Consider the following 20,025-nt stretch of genomic DNA (forward strand, 5'->3'; position numbering starts at 1 on the left):
CCACAGACGCATGTCGGTAAATTAGGGAATGAACTTGCGCTCCCGGGGGCTGTTCAGCGAAAAGAGGAGGCGTGTTCCAGCGCAAACGTTCCCTGGTGCTATTTTGCAGTTTCAGAAAACAATTCTGCCACAGACCAGGAAAAACCTAGTCTAAAGTCAGCGCCGTGTTATTCAGATGCTATTTTAAGGGCGCATGCTTGGCCATAATGTAGCGTGTGCACAACGCACATACACTTTGCTTCTCTCATCTACACAGATGCAGCAGTTCCCATTTTTGCAAACCATACATAATTACAAGGAAAATATTACCACACGAGGGAAATCATTGTGGTGTCCATGAAGATGTGAAAATAGGCATAAATCTAGCTTACACATTTACCCAAATGATTGGATAATTAATTAAATTAAATAATTTAAATTACCCAGATTATTGACCCTGACGAGAATGTCGGTCTCCTTGGCTGTGAGATGACGCTCTGATTGGTTTATTGCACACTACGCCCAAACCACACCTATGAGTAATGAAGCTACTTCAGACCAACCCATTTTAGATTTGCGAGATCCGCCCACAAAGTTACTTGCGTTTCGCGTTTGATACTTGCGTTTCATATTGTTAAAATAGGGCCCAATGCGTCCGGAATCGCATACTTCCCTGCTATAAAGTAGGCGAAAAACTGTATGTGACAAAAGAAGTGTCTGAATTCACAGTATTTATAAAAGAGTAAGCAACAAGTCCCTAGATGACCTATTACTTCCGGCCATATACTGAAGTGAGCATACGATGGACACTTTACTATCCTATGAGGCCATGGGAGAGGATTTATGAATGGCAGTGAAGATTTGATTGGTATCAGCACTATAGTGTCTTATTATAAACTGCATTTATTGAATAAATTAAGGAATTTATATTAAACATTACACATACATTTAAAAAGGCTAGCAAAATTTGCAATCAATTTAAAGGGGGAACGTTTATTTCTGTCACTGGTCATTCAGTTTTATCCTGTCCTTTATCCTCCTCCTTTGGTGTTATAGAAATGGCCACTAGTCTTGTCACTAGTGAGACTCATGCTGAACTAGATCTCATTTTGACTCTTAGAGGATAGTAGGAAACAGGGGGAAGGGGATCTGAAGCTATATTAGCAGCACGGGTGCAAAGTAAAGACAACATCCCAAACAGCTGTAGAAACAGTAAATGGACACCAGCGTGGATTTGAAGCACTGGGGAGAAGGGTCAAAAACACACTCTCATCCTGAAATACAATAAACAAACACACAACAAACTTTAACACATGCAACAAGTCCTGTACCTGCTCACTAACAATGCTCACATGTAAGGCCTTAAACATGCTTTGCACAAAAATGCAAATGCCATCCGTAAGATTCTCCTGCTCTACTGTTGTTCTGATATGACCTGTAAAAGAAAACAGATTGAAGAAGAGAATTTAATTTCAATCTCACTATAGCACCCCTTCAGGTAATTCAGAGAATGCAACAATTCACAATGCACAAACTCTCATAGCTTTAAAGGGGTGGTATAATGGTCTTTTCACAAGATGTAAAATAAGTCTTTGATGTCCCCAGAGTGTGTATGTGAAGTTTTAGCTCAAAATACTCCACAGAGATTTTTATATAGCATGTTAAAATTGAAAATTTTTGAGGGTGAGCAAAAACGCACCGTTTTGTGTCTGTTCCTTTATATGCAAATGAGCTGCTGCTCCCAGCATAGAGGGCGGAGCTTCAACAGCTTGCACTCACACAGACATGCACTGAAAATTTAAAAAACCTTGAGCCTTTTATGTTCAAACCGGATTCAGATAACGATGGAGAGACTCAAGAAGAAGTGACCACTTGTAGAATGCAACAGGACATTTCTGAATGGTTAGTTGATGAATTTATGTAGCTTATGTGTAGTTATCTTCTAGTCATTGATTAGCATATTCTGTCTCGATAATCTATAAATCGTGTTCAGGGGGCGGGGTTTATGTAAATTCTAGGGTTGGTGATGTCACTAACCCGGGAGGAATGTCGTGTAGTCCCTACCAGCTGTTTGTTGTAGTCCTTAAAAAGTGATTTCTTTAAAAGCAAATATCTCCCTTTGCTTTGAACTTTGAGCGTTGTAACTTTGCAGATGTTGTTTATGCTCAAACAGCAACATTACACTCTAACTAAAGTTAAAAAAGTGAAATCATAATCAACCACCCCTTTAAGCATGTGTACACGTTACAGTATTATTTATGTAATATTATAGTATTCATTTATATTTTAAATGGTTAATATTTAACTTTTATTTTAGTCATTTTAATACTTCAACTCAAAATGATTTAGCCTATTTCAGTTTCTAGGTTTGAGTTTTTCCATCTAATATAATTCTATTTTATTCCAGCTTTATTTTAATGACTGAAACTTTTTTTTTATATATATATATATAGTTTTAGATTTAGTTATAGTTTTAGTTAACAAAAACAACACTGACATGTTTCACATGTTTCAGGTCTGAGCGTGCATGTAAGTATAAGAGCACATCAATATTCATGTTTATGGGCAATGCACAACTAACAAAATCAATATTGATTTGTGAATGAGTGTCATGGGGAAAAAGCCGGCCTCCCATGATTCCCATTCACTTCCCTTCAAGCGGCATCCTGAGCTTGACGTCCATAACAGAAAAATTGACTAATAACATACAGAGAAATCAATTTGAAACGTTGTCGGCTCCCTTGCATGTAAACTAGGTCACATTTTCCAGAGAAGCAGAGGCTTCAGAAGAGTTTTTTTCTCCAGGACATGTTTGTGCAAATTCGCACTTTCGCAAGTTGTTCTTTCAGTCTATAACTTCCTCTCTTCATTTATGTAAATAACTTAAGTCTTAAGGCTCGTTCGCACCAAGGACGATAACTTTAACAATAAAAATAGAGTACTATAAATCCCAAAAGTCCACACCTCAACTATGACAATAACGATCTTTTCCAGCTGATCAGAATCTATCCTGCTTTAAAAGTTTGATCATTTAAAGCGGCAGACGACAAAACTGCGACACGTGCTTGTAATAAACAGAATGTTATCATTTGTTGGTAATATAGTTATGGTTTTTGCTGTGAACGGGCCTTTAGTCCATGTAATAATGTTAAAATCGGCTCAAAATTCATTCTCAGAACCAATTTTCCCTCTTGTAATTTGCTTTCTTTTAATATGAAAATCTCAATTAATTTTTGATCCTTGGGAAAGCATATGCATATGCACCTCCAGGCTATTTTACTTTCCCCACACTTCTAACATTTCTGTAAGCATTATGCTTGTATATTATATGGGGGGATGAAAGTGCCGGTAATCTCTTGAAATCTATGAACAAGCAAAAAAAGTAGAGCTGAGAGTTTCTCAGGAAGCGTCTCCTGTGGCCTGCAGGCTAGGCTGCATAAATAACCAACATATTTTCTTCCCACGTTCATCTATTCCCTGGAAAAATCACAGCTACAGCTTATTTGAAAGGAAAGCCACTAAAGAGTATAGTCCAGTTGCCTTTCACTCAGACATCAAACGATAACAAATGGGCAATTGTGCCACATCAGAGAAGAAGCTCAGGTGAGGAGGTCAACACTTCCCTCTGTCACAGCTAACATTTGTTCCCCGTAGTAATTGTATTTGTGTCTGTGTGTGTCTCTGTATCATGGGAAACTACACCTGGCCTCAGGCGGCTGTGTGTTTGAAAGGTAAAAGGCATATGCATGTGTTTGTGCGGTGATCTTCCAGATGGACCTGTTGCCTGCTCAGATGAGTCACGAGCCGCTGTCACCCACAGGTGCTAACAGGCATGTCTGTCGGTTTTACGTGCGGATGACTAAAGTCTGGGCTGAGCTGGTATGTGTTTTATTATATGGTTGTCTTATAATTTCACTCATGGTGATGCCTTACCTCACAAAAGACTGAGACGTCAACAAACTCTAGGCTGAAAGAGAAGGAAATGTATGCCTGCTTCATGTAAAATCAAAAAGAAAAATAACAAATGCATATATTGCAATAAATGCAATATTTTGCATAAACAAAAAGCTTATTTTTAATAATAATACATTTCATTTAAGCCTTTTCAGAGCTCAAGGATGCTTTACAATAGTGGTGCATTAATACATACAATGACAGTTGTAGGCAAACACAAATGATGATGATGATGATGATGATGACATTACATAGACAAAAACATTGTCCTTTTTTTTGTTGCATGCATTACATTATGTTCATGATAATTAAGCACATTTAATCCCCAAATTCTCATTACCTCGATGCATTCAAACATTTTACCATTGAGGTTTTGTGTGTGTGTGTGTGTGTGTGTACTTGTGCAACTATCTTTGTGAGGACCAGTTTGAGTTTTAGAGCATTGGAGTGAGGACAAAGAGAGTCCTCACTGTTTGAGGGTCAAGACTTGGTTTTAGGGATAAGGTTATAATGAGGTTAAGGGTAGGTTTAGGGTCAGGGTTCGGGTTAGGCACTTAGTTGTGATGGGTAAGGTTAGGGTATGGTGTCAATGAATGTCCTCATAAAGATAGATGTACAAGAATGTGTGTGTATGTGTGTGTGTGTGTGTGTATTATTTGCATTATACTTAATGATGCTCATATCCACTACATTATTACGGAAAAAATACTGTAATACAAATAAAAATAATTTGTATTAATATGCATAAATGTAGTACAACCACTAAAATTGTAAAAATAGCCTATATTATAGGATTTTTTTTTTTTTTTTTTTTTTGCATAACAGATGTGTGTAATTGTCATTAAAATAATTTTAAAAATATTGTCCAAAAATGTTCAACATTTTCTTTTCGTGAGATCTATCTATTCCAGACACACAATACTCTTTGATTTCAGTTATAAAAATGATGTGCAGAATATACTGTAGGCCTATAATGTATTAAAAAATCTTCAAAGTGCTATGCAAATTAGCTATAAGTTCTATTTTATGCATAAAATCACATGTTTTTGTTTATATACATGGCTGCATTTGTTACAGACACAAAGTTCTACATTTTAAGTGTTACCATGAATGAACACAGACAGCATTTGGGTGATTTCAATAAACCTGAAAGTCAATCCATCCAGATTCATATCATATCACTTCGGTTGCCATTAACTCTGTGTCTGCTGTAATGAGTTATTGGTGCACGCCTGCAAACTCTTCTCACAACACCTGTATGAGAAAAGCATACCTGCAGGCCATAAACTATCCAGATCCTGCATGGAGCCATATGTTATGACAGGCTTAGAGCGGGTTATATTACTGTGAGACAATACAACAGGAGTTCAAGTCTGTCTCATGGATCTGCATTCATCAGCCTCAGATTCAGACAATATGGAGTGAGAAATGATTATTGTGCCCGTAGTTTCCACCAAAAATACTAGGTGTTTATTGCTTGTGCAATAAAACTAGGGAAACACTGTCATAAACCAAATGATAGAAAGATTCTGTTTACTTACCAAAATGATTGTCCCATACATTTATTATGACTTTTAAGGTGGTTTGACCAGGTCAAATGTGCTGTAAAATGGTGTTATGCCCTTTAAAAAGACGCTGTGGACTGAGTATGTCAATAAAACACATGCTTTCTGGTAGAATATAATAGCTACTGTTTATAGCTAAACCATCTCAGCAACAAGCTTTGGTGATGTTCGGTTCGTGAGCGATTCGTTCTTTTGAACCGGTTCTTTAGTGATCTGGATCAACACTTCGGTCTCTATGGCCTGCACTGACACCTGCCGTTCACTACTGGTAACAACAGCAGGGGAACCCCATCTAGTCATACATATATTAAAATCTCATTACATGTTTTTGCATCAGAACTTTATTGTATCATAAAATAAAACATCAAAGCAGGAAAAATCAATCAGTCAATCAATGTGAGAGCAAACTTTGAACAGACAGCAGACACAAAGCACCTTTGAGATATTGTGTAAATATACTTATCAGGAGTTATGAAACATTATGAAACAGACAGAACACTGCATAAACTACACCGGACACATATTCTGTAAACCTTCACCCAATAAAATTAAATTAAAATGATAGATTCCCTAACTTTATCAATTGCATTGCTAAATGTACAATACATAAAAAGTATTGTACATGATATACATTAAATAAAATAGCCAAATCAATCATTTGAATGCTACTCTTTTCTTAAGGTGAGATTGTTCCTCTATGGATTTTTCAGATCACATTTCATCTTGATATTATTGGGTTTTATTTTCAAATACTTGATTTGATTAATGCCTATTACATAAATCAATGCAAATAAATAAATAAAAAAGTAAATACTTTTTTTTTTTTTACATAATCATGTAATCATGACATAATTCCCTGGTAGATACTTAATTCCCATAATTCAATTTACAGTGTTGTTGTGTTTTTTAAGTGAATTGAGTAATTTCAGCCACATGGATTTGCAAAAAAAAAAAAAAGGTAGGGTATTTATTATACATTATTTCTCGGGTGTTATTGTGCCTAACCTTGCTTGTAGGGAACTGATTTAACTTGACAAAAAGAAAATAGTGGTTATATAAGCTTAACTTTAACTTATTCGTGGGCTATAACTTTTCTTTTTCATTAAGTTAAATAAACTGTTCATCTACACGCTTCAGATATTAGTACTTAACTCTGATAATTTCCTGATGTTTTATAGTGTTTGTTAAAGGTGAAGCATGCAATTTCTGCTGCAGATTCAGTATTTTATCACAACAAATTACACACATCACCTTTAATAACAGACGTTTGTGAGAGTTTCTCGTAACCGGCAGTTCCCACACGAATGCCAACCAGTCCAGGCCAGAAGAGGCCACAGTGTCGGTCACGGTCGATGCTTTTAAACGGGTGAAATGCGATCACATCTGTGCGATAAGGCTCATATGAAGCACTGTGGCCCCTGTGGTCTGAACTGTGATAACCCTTCTCTGGTTCTCTACTTCCACTGTTGGCTAGTTGCTCTTGGCCATGCTTTTGGTCTTCAGCTCAGCCAGTTTGCTGGTGACAAAGTTCCACTTGAAGGCCGGTGTGTCTTCACTCCCTCCTCCGAGTGTGGTGTACTTGGAGAAGCTGTTCCCTGCGCCTCCATCTCCCTCCTGCTCGGCCTGGTGTTCGACGTCTTCAGCCCTCGCCCCGCTCTCGTTCTCCTCCTCCTCCTCCTGTCTGCCGTCTCCTCCCGCCTCCTCCGCCTCCGCTTGCTTCATCGCAGCTGCCTGGTGCCACTTAGTCGAAAAGTTATCCCAGAATCCAGAGTTTCGCTTGTTGGGTCGTGGAGGCTCCTCCGGCTTCACTGCCAGTGGACTGTATGGACGATAAAGGAAACAATACTAGCAACTCGCAATTACATTTTAGATCTAAACTAAGGCTGGGTGGCTTAGAGATATTGTTTTTCTGCACATCTGAGGAGTTTTTGAAGGTGTCCTTCATGAATCGTCATTACATAAAGGTTTTTGCAAGAAACATAAGCACTGTTCAAAGAAATTGAGTCATTTTATTCAGTGAGGATGCATTAAATGAATCAAAATGGACCGTAAAGGCATTTATAAGGTTACAAATAAATGCTGTTCTTTTGAACTTTCTATTCATCAAAGAATCCTGAAAAAAAAAAAAATTATCATCACAGTTTCTACAAAAATATAACGCAACTGATTTACAACATTGCCCAGCGAGCAATAGCTGTCACCAACTAGGTTAACTATAGACTCGATACTATATGAGTAACCCACTTCTAGCCAAAATAACCTTGAATTTGTTGACATGTCGTCTTAGCCAAAATATCTTGCAGGATGTATGATATTCCATCATGTACATGTAAGCAAAGTCGACAGTGATTACAAGGTGTTTGGGTTCATTTCTTAGACATGTTCTATGCGTATATGTGCGTCTATTATTGGGCGATGGTTAGACGTCTAGTAAATTTTCACTGACAGCCCAAATTTTCCTTTAATCTTTTAAAAGCAAAATTGTTTGCTGGATGATAATAATCAGAAATGTCTCCTGAGCAGTAAATCAGCATATTAAAAGGACACTGAATGATGCTGAAAAGTAATCTTTGCATCACAGGAATAAATTACACTTTAAAACATATTTAAATAGAACACAGCTACTTTAAATTGTCATACTATTTCACAATATCACTGCCTTTGCTGTATTTTTTATCAAATAAATGCAGCCTTGGTGAGCAGAAGAGACTTCCTTGAAAAAATATTTTACAAATCATGCCAACTTTTGAACAGTGGCATAAATCACACACACAAAAAAAGTAAGATGTTTGACCCTTTTTAGCTCTTGTGTAACTGTGAAATGGTACTTGTATTTTTCCCTGTATACAGAACATTAGTGAATAAAACAGGCTTTTCAAGTAGGAAGATCATGGTAGCACTCACTGATCTGCTGCCGGCTGGGTCTCCGCCTCCAGAAGTTGGTGTTCGTCATCCTGGGTGAATAGAGACGAAACACTTTTCCAACCTTTCGCTCCGGCTCCCTGCATCTGAGGAGGAACATACACACATTCACACACTCAAACCAACAAACATCAATATGTCTATATGCTGACATGACCTGTCCTAAAGTGTGACATACTCTAATTCATCTAAAAAAATTGTGTAACAAATTTTGTATGTTTGTGGACAAATATTAACTTGTGTTTGAAGCACTCTCTTACAGTGTGCAGTGGATTTGTTTTTATGTATTTAATAAAACTTACTCTCTTGGCCAGCTGTGTCATTGCACTGGGTCCTTCATCAGTCTGGATAGGTATTATATCATCAGCCGCATCACTGACCTTCACAGACAAATATTAATCAAAGACAAAGTTATAATGGGGACACTAATATTCAATAACATTATTGATCTGACTGTACTAACACTGTTCTATATATGAGCTGGACGATGACATCTCTGTTTTCTGCAGAACTGCTTGAAATGAGCTCATTTAATAATTAATAATCTTTACAACAGAACTCAATCAACACTGAACTGACTTCAGCTGAACAGAGACTCTGTTTTCTTTTAGAGCGGCTGTTCAGACCAAATGAACAGTTTCCTGTTATTTCCATGTACAGTTATCACTGTAAAGCTGATTTAAAGCACTATACATAAAGGTGACTAAATAGTCAGTAAGAGGTCAAAACAAATGATGGATAAAGAGAGTTTACATAATTACAACATTTGTACACCAAACAAACTTTTATTCAAGTCAGAAATATTACTTAACATCACTGAATCCACCTAAATACATATGGTATTGATTTATACCAACAAAATATCTTTTTTATGCATTAAATCAGGTAGAAATAGCTCTTTAAAGTAGTAATTGCAATTATTACAATGCTTACATATACTTACAGTGCTTACATATACATGAATAAACTATTGTGGTGTTTGGTGAAACTACACCAAGGTCCTTTTAAAGTCAGCATGAAATCAAAATGGACTATTCTTATTTTTTATGGAATATTTGTTGTAAATTATTGATCAGTATTTATTTTTTTTAATTCATGTGCCTAATCTTTAATCAAAATATCTTCCCCTCCCTCTTGCAGCTCATCTCTGATGATGAGGGCGGGGCAACCTGTCCACCAATAGCAAACCACAACCATCCAATCAATTCCCAGCGGACAAAATCAAGCCCCGCCCACATTTGTTCTTGTTTGCGAAGCTTTCACTAGGATATACGTTACTATAGGGAAGAAAATATTATCGCAATTTCCGTTTCATGTTGACTTTAATGCATTTATACTATTATTGCCCCTGTAAAAAACATCAAACTCCAGCTTGACCAGTGGAAATCTGCCTGATGGTCAGCTAAGACAAGCAAACAATACATTCAATACAATACATATACTTTTAAATTACTGTTATGAATTTGGAGCAACTCCCATCATGCATTTAAGAGTCAGCGCTGAGTCAGCGCTGAAAGATAATAAAAGCATGCATCCGGTGTTTATCTTGAATACAATGCTGTAATCTGTTGGCATTGTTGTGTGTTGTAGCAGACTATGGAAACTATGCAAGTTCACACTGGTAAGCGAGAGGTTTCACAGACAGGCGAGAACTGTGGGGAATCTGCCAACAAGTCCAACACACCCTAGAGTATGTTATCCGTTTCCAGTCAACCACTGGAATGCCATCCTATTCCTATCACTGACTCCTGTAGATCCCGTTACAGGGCCTTTGAAAAGTGGGGAAAGGTTTCCCTTGATCAGATATACAAATATTCGAATGCATCCAGAAACTCAGAAATGCATTCATTAGTGCTTTAAAACACATGCTCAAGCCACTCAACATATCGTACAGGAACTGAGGAAAAAACTGTCTATAATCAAATAAGAATCCACAAGAATAAACTGATAATTGATGCAATTCATATAGCTGGGTTTTATTTGATCTTTTATTTAATTTTATATGGATGTCACTCAATGCACTTAAAATGTTTGATTAAGACATTTTGTAACATTATTTCTTTGGTTAAGTTGGGAGAAATCTAACATTGAGTACTGATTTAGCGTGCATGTATATTCATGCCTGTTCATGCGATCACATGCTCAGAGGCCCAGGACTGGCAATAGACTGATATACTGGACCGGCTCATGTATTATAATTTCAATTGTATTATGTATATAAATCCACCACTGGGAATCCTGCTTTTCTAGATATCGGTATCGCCATTGGTCAGTGAAAAACTGCATAAATATTTGCCACTGTATGGTAGTTGAAACTCAGGATTTAGTTGTTCTTTCCTCATTTAAATGTGTGTCGATTCACTCAGAGCAATTACATTAGGTTTATTTTGCTCATTACAAATAGCTGTTATATTTACTATAAAGATTTGCCAAATAAACACACTCAAAAATATTTAGGCCTAAATTCCACATTTATGCAACTGAATTGCATTTAAAAATTCTATCCGTTTGGATTACACAGCTTTAACATAAACAAACTAAACTTTTAAGTAATATTTCTGTAATGTATTTTAAACACACAATAGCCAGGTAAATCCAATCTCTATACCATACTAATTGACTATTGCTTGTTCCAGCTAACCATATTTGAACCATGTTCATACTTTTTAGCTGAATAAATAAAATTGTTTTCACAGTTAACACATTCTAAGCTAAATTGATAAATGCATTTTGCAAATATGATGATGTGAATAAAACCAAATATATGTAAATACTTTTGAGTGCACAAATCTTACCCATTATTACTGACAAATATGCATCACATTAAGTTTATTAGTTTGATTATGTTAAAACGCTGTAATCCAAATGGATGGAGATTTTATATGCAGTTCAAATACATAATGCAAATCTTGAATGTAGGCCTAAATAAGGAGTGCATGTTCACCCATATCTGACCACCATATTGCCTGTCTGCTGCTGTTCTGGGATGTACCTCTTCCACCGGTTCCTCGTCCATGTCTGGGTTGAGGGTCTTCATGACTTTACTCTTATAGACTTTCCACATGGGATTCATGACGGACACCTTCAAAAACTCCTCAGATGTGCACAAAAACAATCCAAGATATCTCTAAGCCACCCAGCCTTAGTTTAGATCTAAATCTCTAACAATATTCCTGTTCCATCTGTAAAAGACAATCAGTTTTCAGTGCAAAATGAAAACAAGCTTCTCCTCATTGTCTTTATGCGGACACTTTGAAGGAAAAGAAAATTCGGGCTGCTAGTCGAGTCCTTGAGTTCAGTGTGAAGTAGATGAAAGGGGCAGTTACAGAGGTGAACACAAACACACACACACACACACACACACACACACACACACACACACACACACACACACACACACACACACACACACACACACACACACACACACACACACACACACACACACACACACACACACACACACACACAAACTCTGTGACACGCTCAGAAGCCCAGCATCGGTTACCTGGAAACAGGTGTGGGTTTCCTACTGAATATTTCAAGCAGCTCCGCTAATAGTTGAGCCTTCATTGTTGGCTACTTTAAGAAGAGCAGGCCGTGTAACATTAACCCTGCAGAATGAACATATATAGACACCAATAAGGTCAGATATTTGGTTGTGACAATGTGCTATTTATTATATTATTATTATTCAAAAGACTATTCAATAATTGTTCTTTGAAAACACCAAAAAAGGAATGCGGTTTTAAACACAAACACAAACCTCGACTGGTGAACATGCCCAGGTTATAGCCTACTTTAAAATTGAAATTAAAACAAAGTAATAAAAGAGAATATAGCTTAAACAAAAGAATTCTGACAATTAAGCACATTCTCCTCATAATTGTAAAGGCAGTGTTTCTTCATTTTAACATATCAAGCGACGACCCAACATCACTAACACTGTTTATTGTACCTTTATTAGAAAATATGTCCGATTTGTAAATCCACACACACACACAGCAGAAGTGACATCAACAACAAATGATCAGGTGAGAGTTTTTTTCCACACTTTTAGAAACTAATAAGACTTTGCAATACTAGCTATGCATGATGTTAGATGCATTTTATTATACTATTATTTTTCCTGCGGTCTGTGATGCATCAGAACAGATTTTATTTTAAAGACATATTTTACCCCAAATTGTTATTACTGCAGTAATAACATGCATTACATGTGATTCATCCATACATTTTGTTTTTGAGTTTTTTTTTTTTTTTTACTAATTGAAATAAAGCTGAAATTAAACTTAAAATTAAAAAACTTAAACAAAAATGTTAAATGTTGCCTTAATCGGCAACTAACTGAAATAAGTTGAAGTTGAAGAACTTAAATTACGAAAACTAAAACTGAAATAGTATTAACTCGAAATTGAAATATAAAAATAAAATAATAAAACTGGCAAAGCACATCATAAAATTACACATAATAAATAATACTAAAATAACACCAATTATTTTACTAAAATAAAATGATTTTTTTTAAATAAAATTAAAGACAGTATAACAAATGTATCATGATATATAAATATAATGAAACAATATAAATAAAATATAATAAATATCATTAAGGTTGTTTTTTTCAACCCGGGCAAGCATTGTGTTTATCGTAAATTCATACACGAAAATGAGTTTTTACGTGCATCTGATACGCATCGGTAGGGTGTGGGGTACGTATGTATTATATGTTTGGGTAGGATTAGTGTTGTGTGGAGCGTGTGTATTACACGCAATAAAGTGCGTATCAAATGCACGCGAAAACTGCGTATCACGTAAAAGGTAATTTTCGCATATATAAATTGCACGATAAACACAATGCGTGCTATAGAGACGCATTTTCATGAGATCAGTGGTTTTTTTCACTTTACAGTAAAGAGAATTTGGGGTAAACTATGTCTTTAAAATAATGTCATGATACAAAAAAAAAAAAAAAAAAAAAATTCTAATTGACCCTTAAAGTCCCTTTTCTTTATGCATAATACTTTATTTATTTCTCCTTTTTTGTATTAACATTTTTTTATGGGATAAAATGTGACCAGGACATGTTTTAGTGAGATTCATCCCTTTTAATTTGAAATTATTAAACATCTGAATAAAAGAAAGCGGTGATCAAAACGAGGGTTGTTTAAAGCTGACCCTCAACCTCTGTGTGTTTTCAGAAGAGGGGGGTCGGGTCGCTGACCTGCGCTTTCATAATTACTATACGGGCCTGCGCATAGAGTCCAGCTACCAGAATGATAATGTTTGTTGTGTAATTTCACCTGACACATTAGTTTCCTCTAGCTTGTTTCTTGTTAACCTGATCTGAAGTATCCAACGCAATATGTGGAGACAGACATTATTAAAAATGTATGCTTTTCAGGTGTCATTTACCTTTGGAACAGATGCCGATCACTTTATACTAGAGGACGGTTTATAGCTTTTCAATTTACTGTTTAGATGCACAGCCTTTACATTTATTGACACATAACTAAATCTGAGACATATATGTGAACCTGGAGCTTAAACCGTTTCAATGCCTTAAGTGACTTAAGCAACATTTTCTTTAAACGCAAACCAGATTAAGGCTTGAAACCTTTGCGGTCGTAACTTTTAAGCAGCCTGAGTTTCGGAGAGAGACTCGCATCACATGCAGAACTGGCAGATCTCTCTGAGAACAAGCGCTCTTGATGTGCTGCATTGAGTTTCACTAGTTTCCATTATTCAGAGGGCTCTGGCACGGCTATTCATGCCTGGGAACCAAATCCTCCTTCTGTCGCACCCAGATCAACCAATCACAACAACAGCCCAGGCAACTGTGAACATCCAATAATCAAATCATCTGCATGCAAACTTTCATTTGCATGTTGTTACAAACCAGATAGTTGTTCCAAAAACCCAGCTTGACTACTTTAAATGAGATGTATGCGCAAACATGACAATTCTGTCACCGTTTGGTTGAAGTATAGTTGCAAATAAACCTCTAACATACAATGTAATCTAAACTAACTAATTGGGGCCATTGCCTATGACAGTGTACAGGTGGGGCCCTACAGACCCAAGGGCCGACATCAGTGTACACATTGTCTGAATTAAAACCTTTCACTGACAGGATTGAGTACGACTTATAGGCACCAACAATATGTTTAAAGCTCCACATATATCAGAAAATCACATTTGACAGCCTTGACATCATTCTTTGCCCATTTGAACCTAATCCTGATCATCATCTCTGAAAGATGATGTTTATGTCATCTGATAAAACTTTACAATCAGAGCTAAGGAGAGCGGCGCGGCTAAAGGAAAGCTTGAAAACTTGAAACCTTTACAAAGAACGTTTTGTAACATCAAAATTTGAACTCTTTGGCTTTAAATCAAAGCTATTGGCACACATCTTGTCAAGCAATGACAACACCATGTTTGCACACCTAAAAGTGACCTTTTCACACAGAAACACCCAAGATGACTCAGCTGTTTATTTGATTGAATTTATTTCACATTTATTTGACTTAAGAACACAATTCTTATTTATGACACCCTGGGAAAAAAAAAAAAGGCTGTGGAGAAAGTGACTGTAGAAACTGAAGAGATTAATATTCGTAATCCTTTAATCCATGAACATATGAATTTATGGTGATTCATGGCTGAAAATTGGGTTGCAGATCTGTTGTATAGGGTTACAGTGGGAAAAAGCAACGTAATTGCATGTTAATTACAACGTATGTTCTGTCCTTTTATTTTTATCTTATTTTTGAAGTTCTGTGTTGGGTTTCCACTTCATGTCCAGTAAAAAAAAAATAAAAAAAATAAGCAAAGAGTGGATCCTTCAGCAGGAATCATCAAAACTGTTATTTAACGGTTATTGTCAGATAAAAACTCTCATTAAAACATACCTTCATCATTTACTTTTACTAATTTTCAAATACCACTAATCTGTAGTTTAGGTCTCCTTTCCACCAAGACTTTTCCCCTAATAATGTTTTGTTCTGTGTTTTTTTTTTTTTTTTTTTACTTGTGGTCATAATATTTAATCATGCATAATTTCTAATCAAGTCAGATACAAAAAGTGTGAAATTATTTATTTTTGTATGATAACAATGCAATGACAATAGAGCAGTCAGATAAAATGAAAACAACCGATCTGTATTTACTACTTTATGTTCTATGAACAGTGCACGTTACAGCATTGGCTACACCAGTGAGGTTGTGCTACAGGCAATATTTTACAGACTGTATTGAAACATAAATGACAGCATGTCACTTAATTTGTCAGTAGGCTATACAAATTACAGAAACTGTTTCAGTCTTACAGAAGGGCTGAATTCGGATTAAATCCTGGGCGTTTTAGGGTGAGGCATCATTTATTAGAACGACACCCATATAACCACAGATTCATTCTCCTCAGACACGCTGGGAAACTTCATCATTTTTGCTGACTACTCAAGGTAATGCTTTTAGAGGTACTATTATGCATGCAATTTACCCACGCAGAAATTCTTAACATTTATTGATTATAACAGATCTAATAGAAGTTGTTTATGTGCCATGATGAAGAAGACATGTCCACCTTTAAATCTGCTGTTATTCAAACTACTATTTCTTGCTCAGCTTGTGAAAATGGAGCCTTTGACTGCAGCAAACACACAGTTCTCCCTCAACCTGTTCAAGAAGATCAGCGGAGGAAACGCATCAGGAAATGTGTTCTTCTCTCCTGTCAGCATCTCCTCGGCTCTGGCCATGGTGTCGCTCGGTGCAAGAGGAAACACAGCGGCTCAGATGATTAAGGTGATCTCACTCTTATGCACGTTTTTTTTTATAGCCAGTTGTTCTTCCTTTAATCAAAAGGACAGATTTCTATACATGGAATGTATCAAACACAAGTTCTTGAAGTTCTTGCATTCATTCAAATCAAGCCAGGATTCTCGATTCCATTTTGAATGTCGCCACAATGTGTGAGTTTTCTGTGATGATGAGATTTGTGCATGTAGAGACAAGACCAACATAGTCTCATGTTGCAGTTTCACTTAAAGGTCGGGACACTGTTTTATGGTCACAAATTATGGTCATTATGGGTTGGGCTGTTTGGGTTGTTACAGTTTCAGCTGTGAATGAACTAATTAGTAATTAGTCTGTGTCATTTTAACTGAATAAAGATACCAACGTGTATGGAGTAAATCGAGGCTTGGATGTGTTTGATGCATCATGTTCAGTGTTTTAACTATTTGAGCAGAGCATTCACAAAAGATGTTGAAGTTATCCGAATAGTGAGGTTATCTTTATTAATTCTACCCACAATAATGCTGTGCAGGTCTTGGGCTTTACCAATCCTCCCAAACCCGACACTGCGACTCCAGGACATCATCAACCAACCCAGAAGCCCCAGATAGCATGTGGCGCCAAGGGTCAACATGAACCCATGACGCAACAAACCCAGAAGTTTGAGATACCTGCCCAACTCAAGGTTCAGAATGAGTATTTACATGAAACACTAACCTCATGACTTTATGATAGTAATAACAGCTGTATGTACTATAGTAGTTTTTCGGTTGATCTTGCTATTTTTAATGCAGCTGATTTATATTGTTGATCAATATTGTTGTCAAACAGAAATGTCCTCAGCCGGTACCTGGACAAAAAACTGAGGACCAAATTCATTCTAGTTTCAACAAGTTTATGAGAGAGCTGAACAAACCAGGAGTCCCGTATGTGTTGAGTCTTGCCAACCGCCTCTATGGAGAGCAATCCTACCAGTTTGTTGAGGTAAGACTCGATTAATCCTAGATTTGCTCATGTTATTAAAGGACAAGGTTCTGGAAATGTTCTCAGCTCTAATATCATATGCATCTTAATCGGTTTGCTATTTTTCAGAAATTCCTCAATGACGCAAAAAGCTACTATGAAGCCGGACTGGAGAAGGTGGACTTCAAGAACCAATCAGAGGCTGCTCGTGTCAACATCAACAAATGGGTGGAGAAAAAAACACAAGGTGAAATCCAGCATAAACTTATTCTCAATTTCAAACTTACTCTAAACTCTTACAAATAGAAGTTATTTCATGTTTTTGCTGCACTTTAGTTTAGCGAAAATGTCTTTTCAATGGCCATGTTTGGCTTCATGGGTTCTTGAGTTGAGCTTTATAGTAACAATATCAAACCAGTTCAAATCACTGCTCAAGTGAACAATGTCCATTTGTATTTTAGAGAAGATCAAGGACTTGGTGCCACAGGGAGCCATCGATGGGATGACGAGACTGGTCTTGGTGAACGCCATCTACTTCAAGGGAAACTGGGAGAAGCAATTTCCAAAGGGATCCACCAGAGATGGGCAGTTTAAGCTGAACAAGGTGAGATTTCATGCTCTTGTTTTTTTCTGCTATATTTTAAATTGTTTGTGCATAACAGTCAGGAAATATGAGAGGTTATAATGTGTTTCCATTGATAATTGGCAGAATCGAACTAAACCAGTGAAGATGATGAATCAAAATGCGCAGTTTCCTCTGGCCTTCATCCCAGATATCAACAGTCAGGTTCTGGAGCTGCCGTATGTCGGCAAGAATCTCAGTATGTTGATCATCCTTCCTAACGAGATGGATGACGACAGCACTGGCCTTCAGAAGGTGAGACAGCACAGATTATGCTTGTAAACACTCTTAAAAATGGGCTCTATAGAGGGATGTTTTTGCAGTGATGCAATAGAAGAGCCATTTTGGGTTCTTTAAACAATCTTTTTTTTTTCCTTAGTGTGAATAATATTCTGTAAATAATAACCGTTTCCACTATAAAGAACCTTTTGTGCAATGGAAAGGTTCCATGAATGCTAAAGGTTCTTCATGGAACCATCAATGCAAATAATGAACTTAGATTTTTAAGACCGTAGAAAAAACATTTTGGTTCCCCAAAGAACCTTTCTGTGATCAGTTCTTAAAATAAAAATGTTTCTTCTTAGTGTGAAGTTGAAAATCTAAAGAACCTTTTCCCGGAATAAAGAACCTTTCGTTGAATGAAAAAGTGGATGTTAAAGGAACCATTGCAGCCAATAAAGAACATTTATTTTTAAGCATGTATATGGTGTGTTGTTTCAATACTGGTTAATGGCAAATACATAAGTTCTTTGGATTCATGTTAGGTTCATATGCTTTTAAGAAACATTTATAAAAATTGTATGTAAAACATACATTAACACGACTGTCTTATCCAGCTTGAAAAGGCACTGACCTACGAGAAGTTCATACAGTGGACCAAACCCAGCAACATGCGTCAACAAGAGGTTGACGTGTTTCTGCCCAGATTCAAGATGGAGGAAACCTACAACATGAAGAGTCTTCTGATCAGCATGGGAATGGAGGATGTTTTCGACATGCAGAAGGTGAATCTTTCAGGCATGTCCTCCAACAACGACCTGGTGCTGTCGAAGGTGATCCATAAAGCCTTTGTTGAAGTCAACGAGGAAGGAACCGAAGCGGCTGGAGCCACCGGCGCCATCGTCGCAGTACGTTCCCTTCCACAGATGTTTAACGCAGATCACCCGTTCCTTTTCTTCATCCGGCATAATCCCTCCAATGCCATTCTGTTCTATGGACGCTTCTGTTCTCCTTAAAGATAGTGATGATGACCTGAGAATTCTAGATTACTGTTTTCCTCTTATAAATAAAGTCAATAGTAAATAATTGAGTGAAATTGTCTATGCATTTACTATATATACAAAATCACGTGAGCTAAGTGTTTACACATTTACTTATTTACTTGGAAATGGAAGTTATTGACACATAGGTATAATAATTGCATAGACTTCGTTGCATATAGTATAAATGTCATGTGCATGCTCACAATTATATTTAATAAGAAAGTATCATTCAATATTGATATAGCAACATTAATTGTATGGAAGGAAGTGATAAAAATGTATTTTGAAAAAAAAAATTCAAACCAGCTAGAGGGGCATTCATATAATATATCAATAGTGATATCAAATTTGTCACCGTATGCTTTTTATAGTGGCAAAAGTATTGTGGAAGTTACTGATGCTAGCTGTCTAACACATTCTAACAAACATAAATGTGAAAGTCCATGTTGCATGGAAAAGACTCTGTGCCCTCTTGTGGCCTTGAGTTGCGCTGTCAAATATGTCATCTTTGCCTTCTTTACCTGTAGAGGGAGCCCAAACCCAAACATTTTGTCTTGTTGCAGCCTTATGCTAAAAAAAAATTAAACTTGCATTTTTTCACACCAATGTACACTCCATACTCCATATACTTATGCAATTTAATTATTTAGCTTTTTGCTTTTTAATAAATTAGCAAATTATTACAAATCTGGCCCTTGCTTTGTCATTCTAGGGTGTGGGTTAATGTGGAAATAATTTGTGTATGTGGGGGGGTGGGGGGTTAATGAATACTTTTGCAAGGCACTGTATAAGTGAACTGTATCAAAAATAAGACCCAGTAGAGAAGGAAATACAAAAATAACCACTTAAACCAGATATTATCTTAGTATTGGGAGATGATAGGGTTTGTGGCTCTTACCACTGGAAAAAGGCTCACTTGGATCATTTGAGGCACCTCAGCCTATCATATAATAGAATTTAG

At 36.6% G+C, this 20,025-nt stretch overlaps 2 protein-coding genes across 2 annotated transcripts; one reads left to right on the top strand and one right to left on the bottom strand.

Annotated features, from left to right (window-relative positions):
- Positions 1–6,745: 6,745 nt before the first annotated feature.
- On the bottom strand, positions 6,746–11,493 carry LOC309483572 (uncharacterized protein C1orf232; the record flags this gene model as incomplete). Its single annotated transcript, XM_082149464.1, has 4 exons — positions 6,746–7,317; positions 8,403–8,506; positions 8,723–8,800; positions 11,413–11,493. The coding sequence occupies 4 exons, from the start codon at positions 11,491–11,493 to the stop codon at positions 6,969–6,971; spliced, it is 612 nt and encodes a 203-aa protein (XP_082005590.1). The 3' UTR covers positions 6,746–6,968.
- Positions 11,494–15,762: 4,269 nt separating this feature from the next.
- On the top strand, positions 15,763–19,111 carry LOC309483400 (leukocyte elastase inhibitor-like). Its single transcript, XM_082149231.1, has 8 exons — positions 15,763–15,886; positions 16,050–16,226; positions 16,750–16,902; positions 17,049–17,201; positions 17,310–17,427; positions 17,642–17,784; positions 17,890–18,057; positions 18,639–19,111. Exons 2-8 carry the CDS (start codon positions 16,059–16,061, stop codon positions 19,035–19,037), a joined length of 1,302 nt encoding a protein of 433 aa, XP_082005357.1. The 5' UTR covers positions 15,763–15,886; positions 16,050–16,058; the 3' UTR covers positions 19,038–19,111.
- Positions 19,112–20,025: the final 914 nt, after the last annotated feature.

The sequence above is a fragment of the Leuciscus leuciscus genome (genome assembly GCF_965113295.1).
Source record: "Leuciscus leuciscus genome assembly, chromosome: 20".
In the NCBI taxonomy this organism is placed as follows: domain Eukaryota; kingdom Metazoa; phylum Chordata; class Actinopteri; order Cypriniformes; family Leuciscidae; genus Leuciscus; species Leuciscus leuciscus.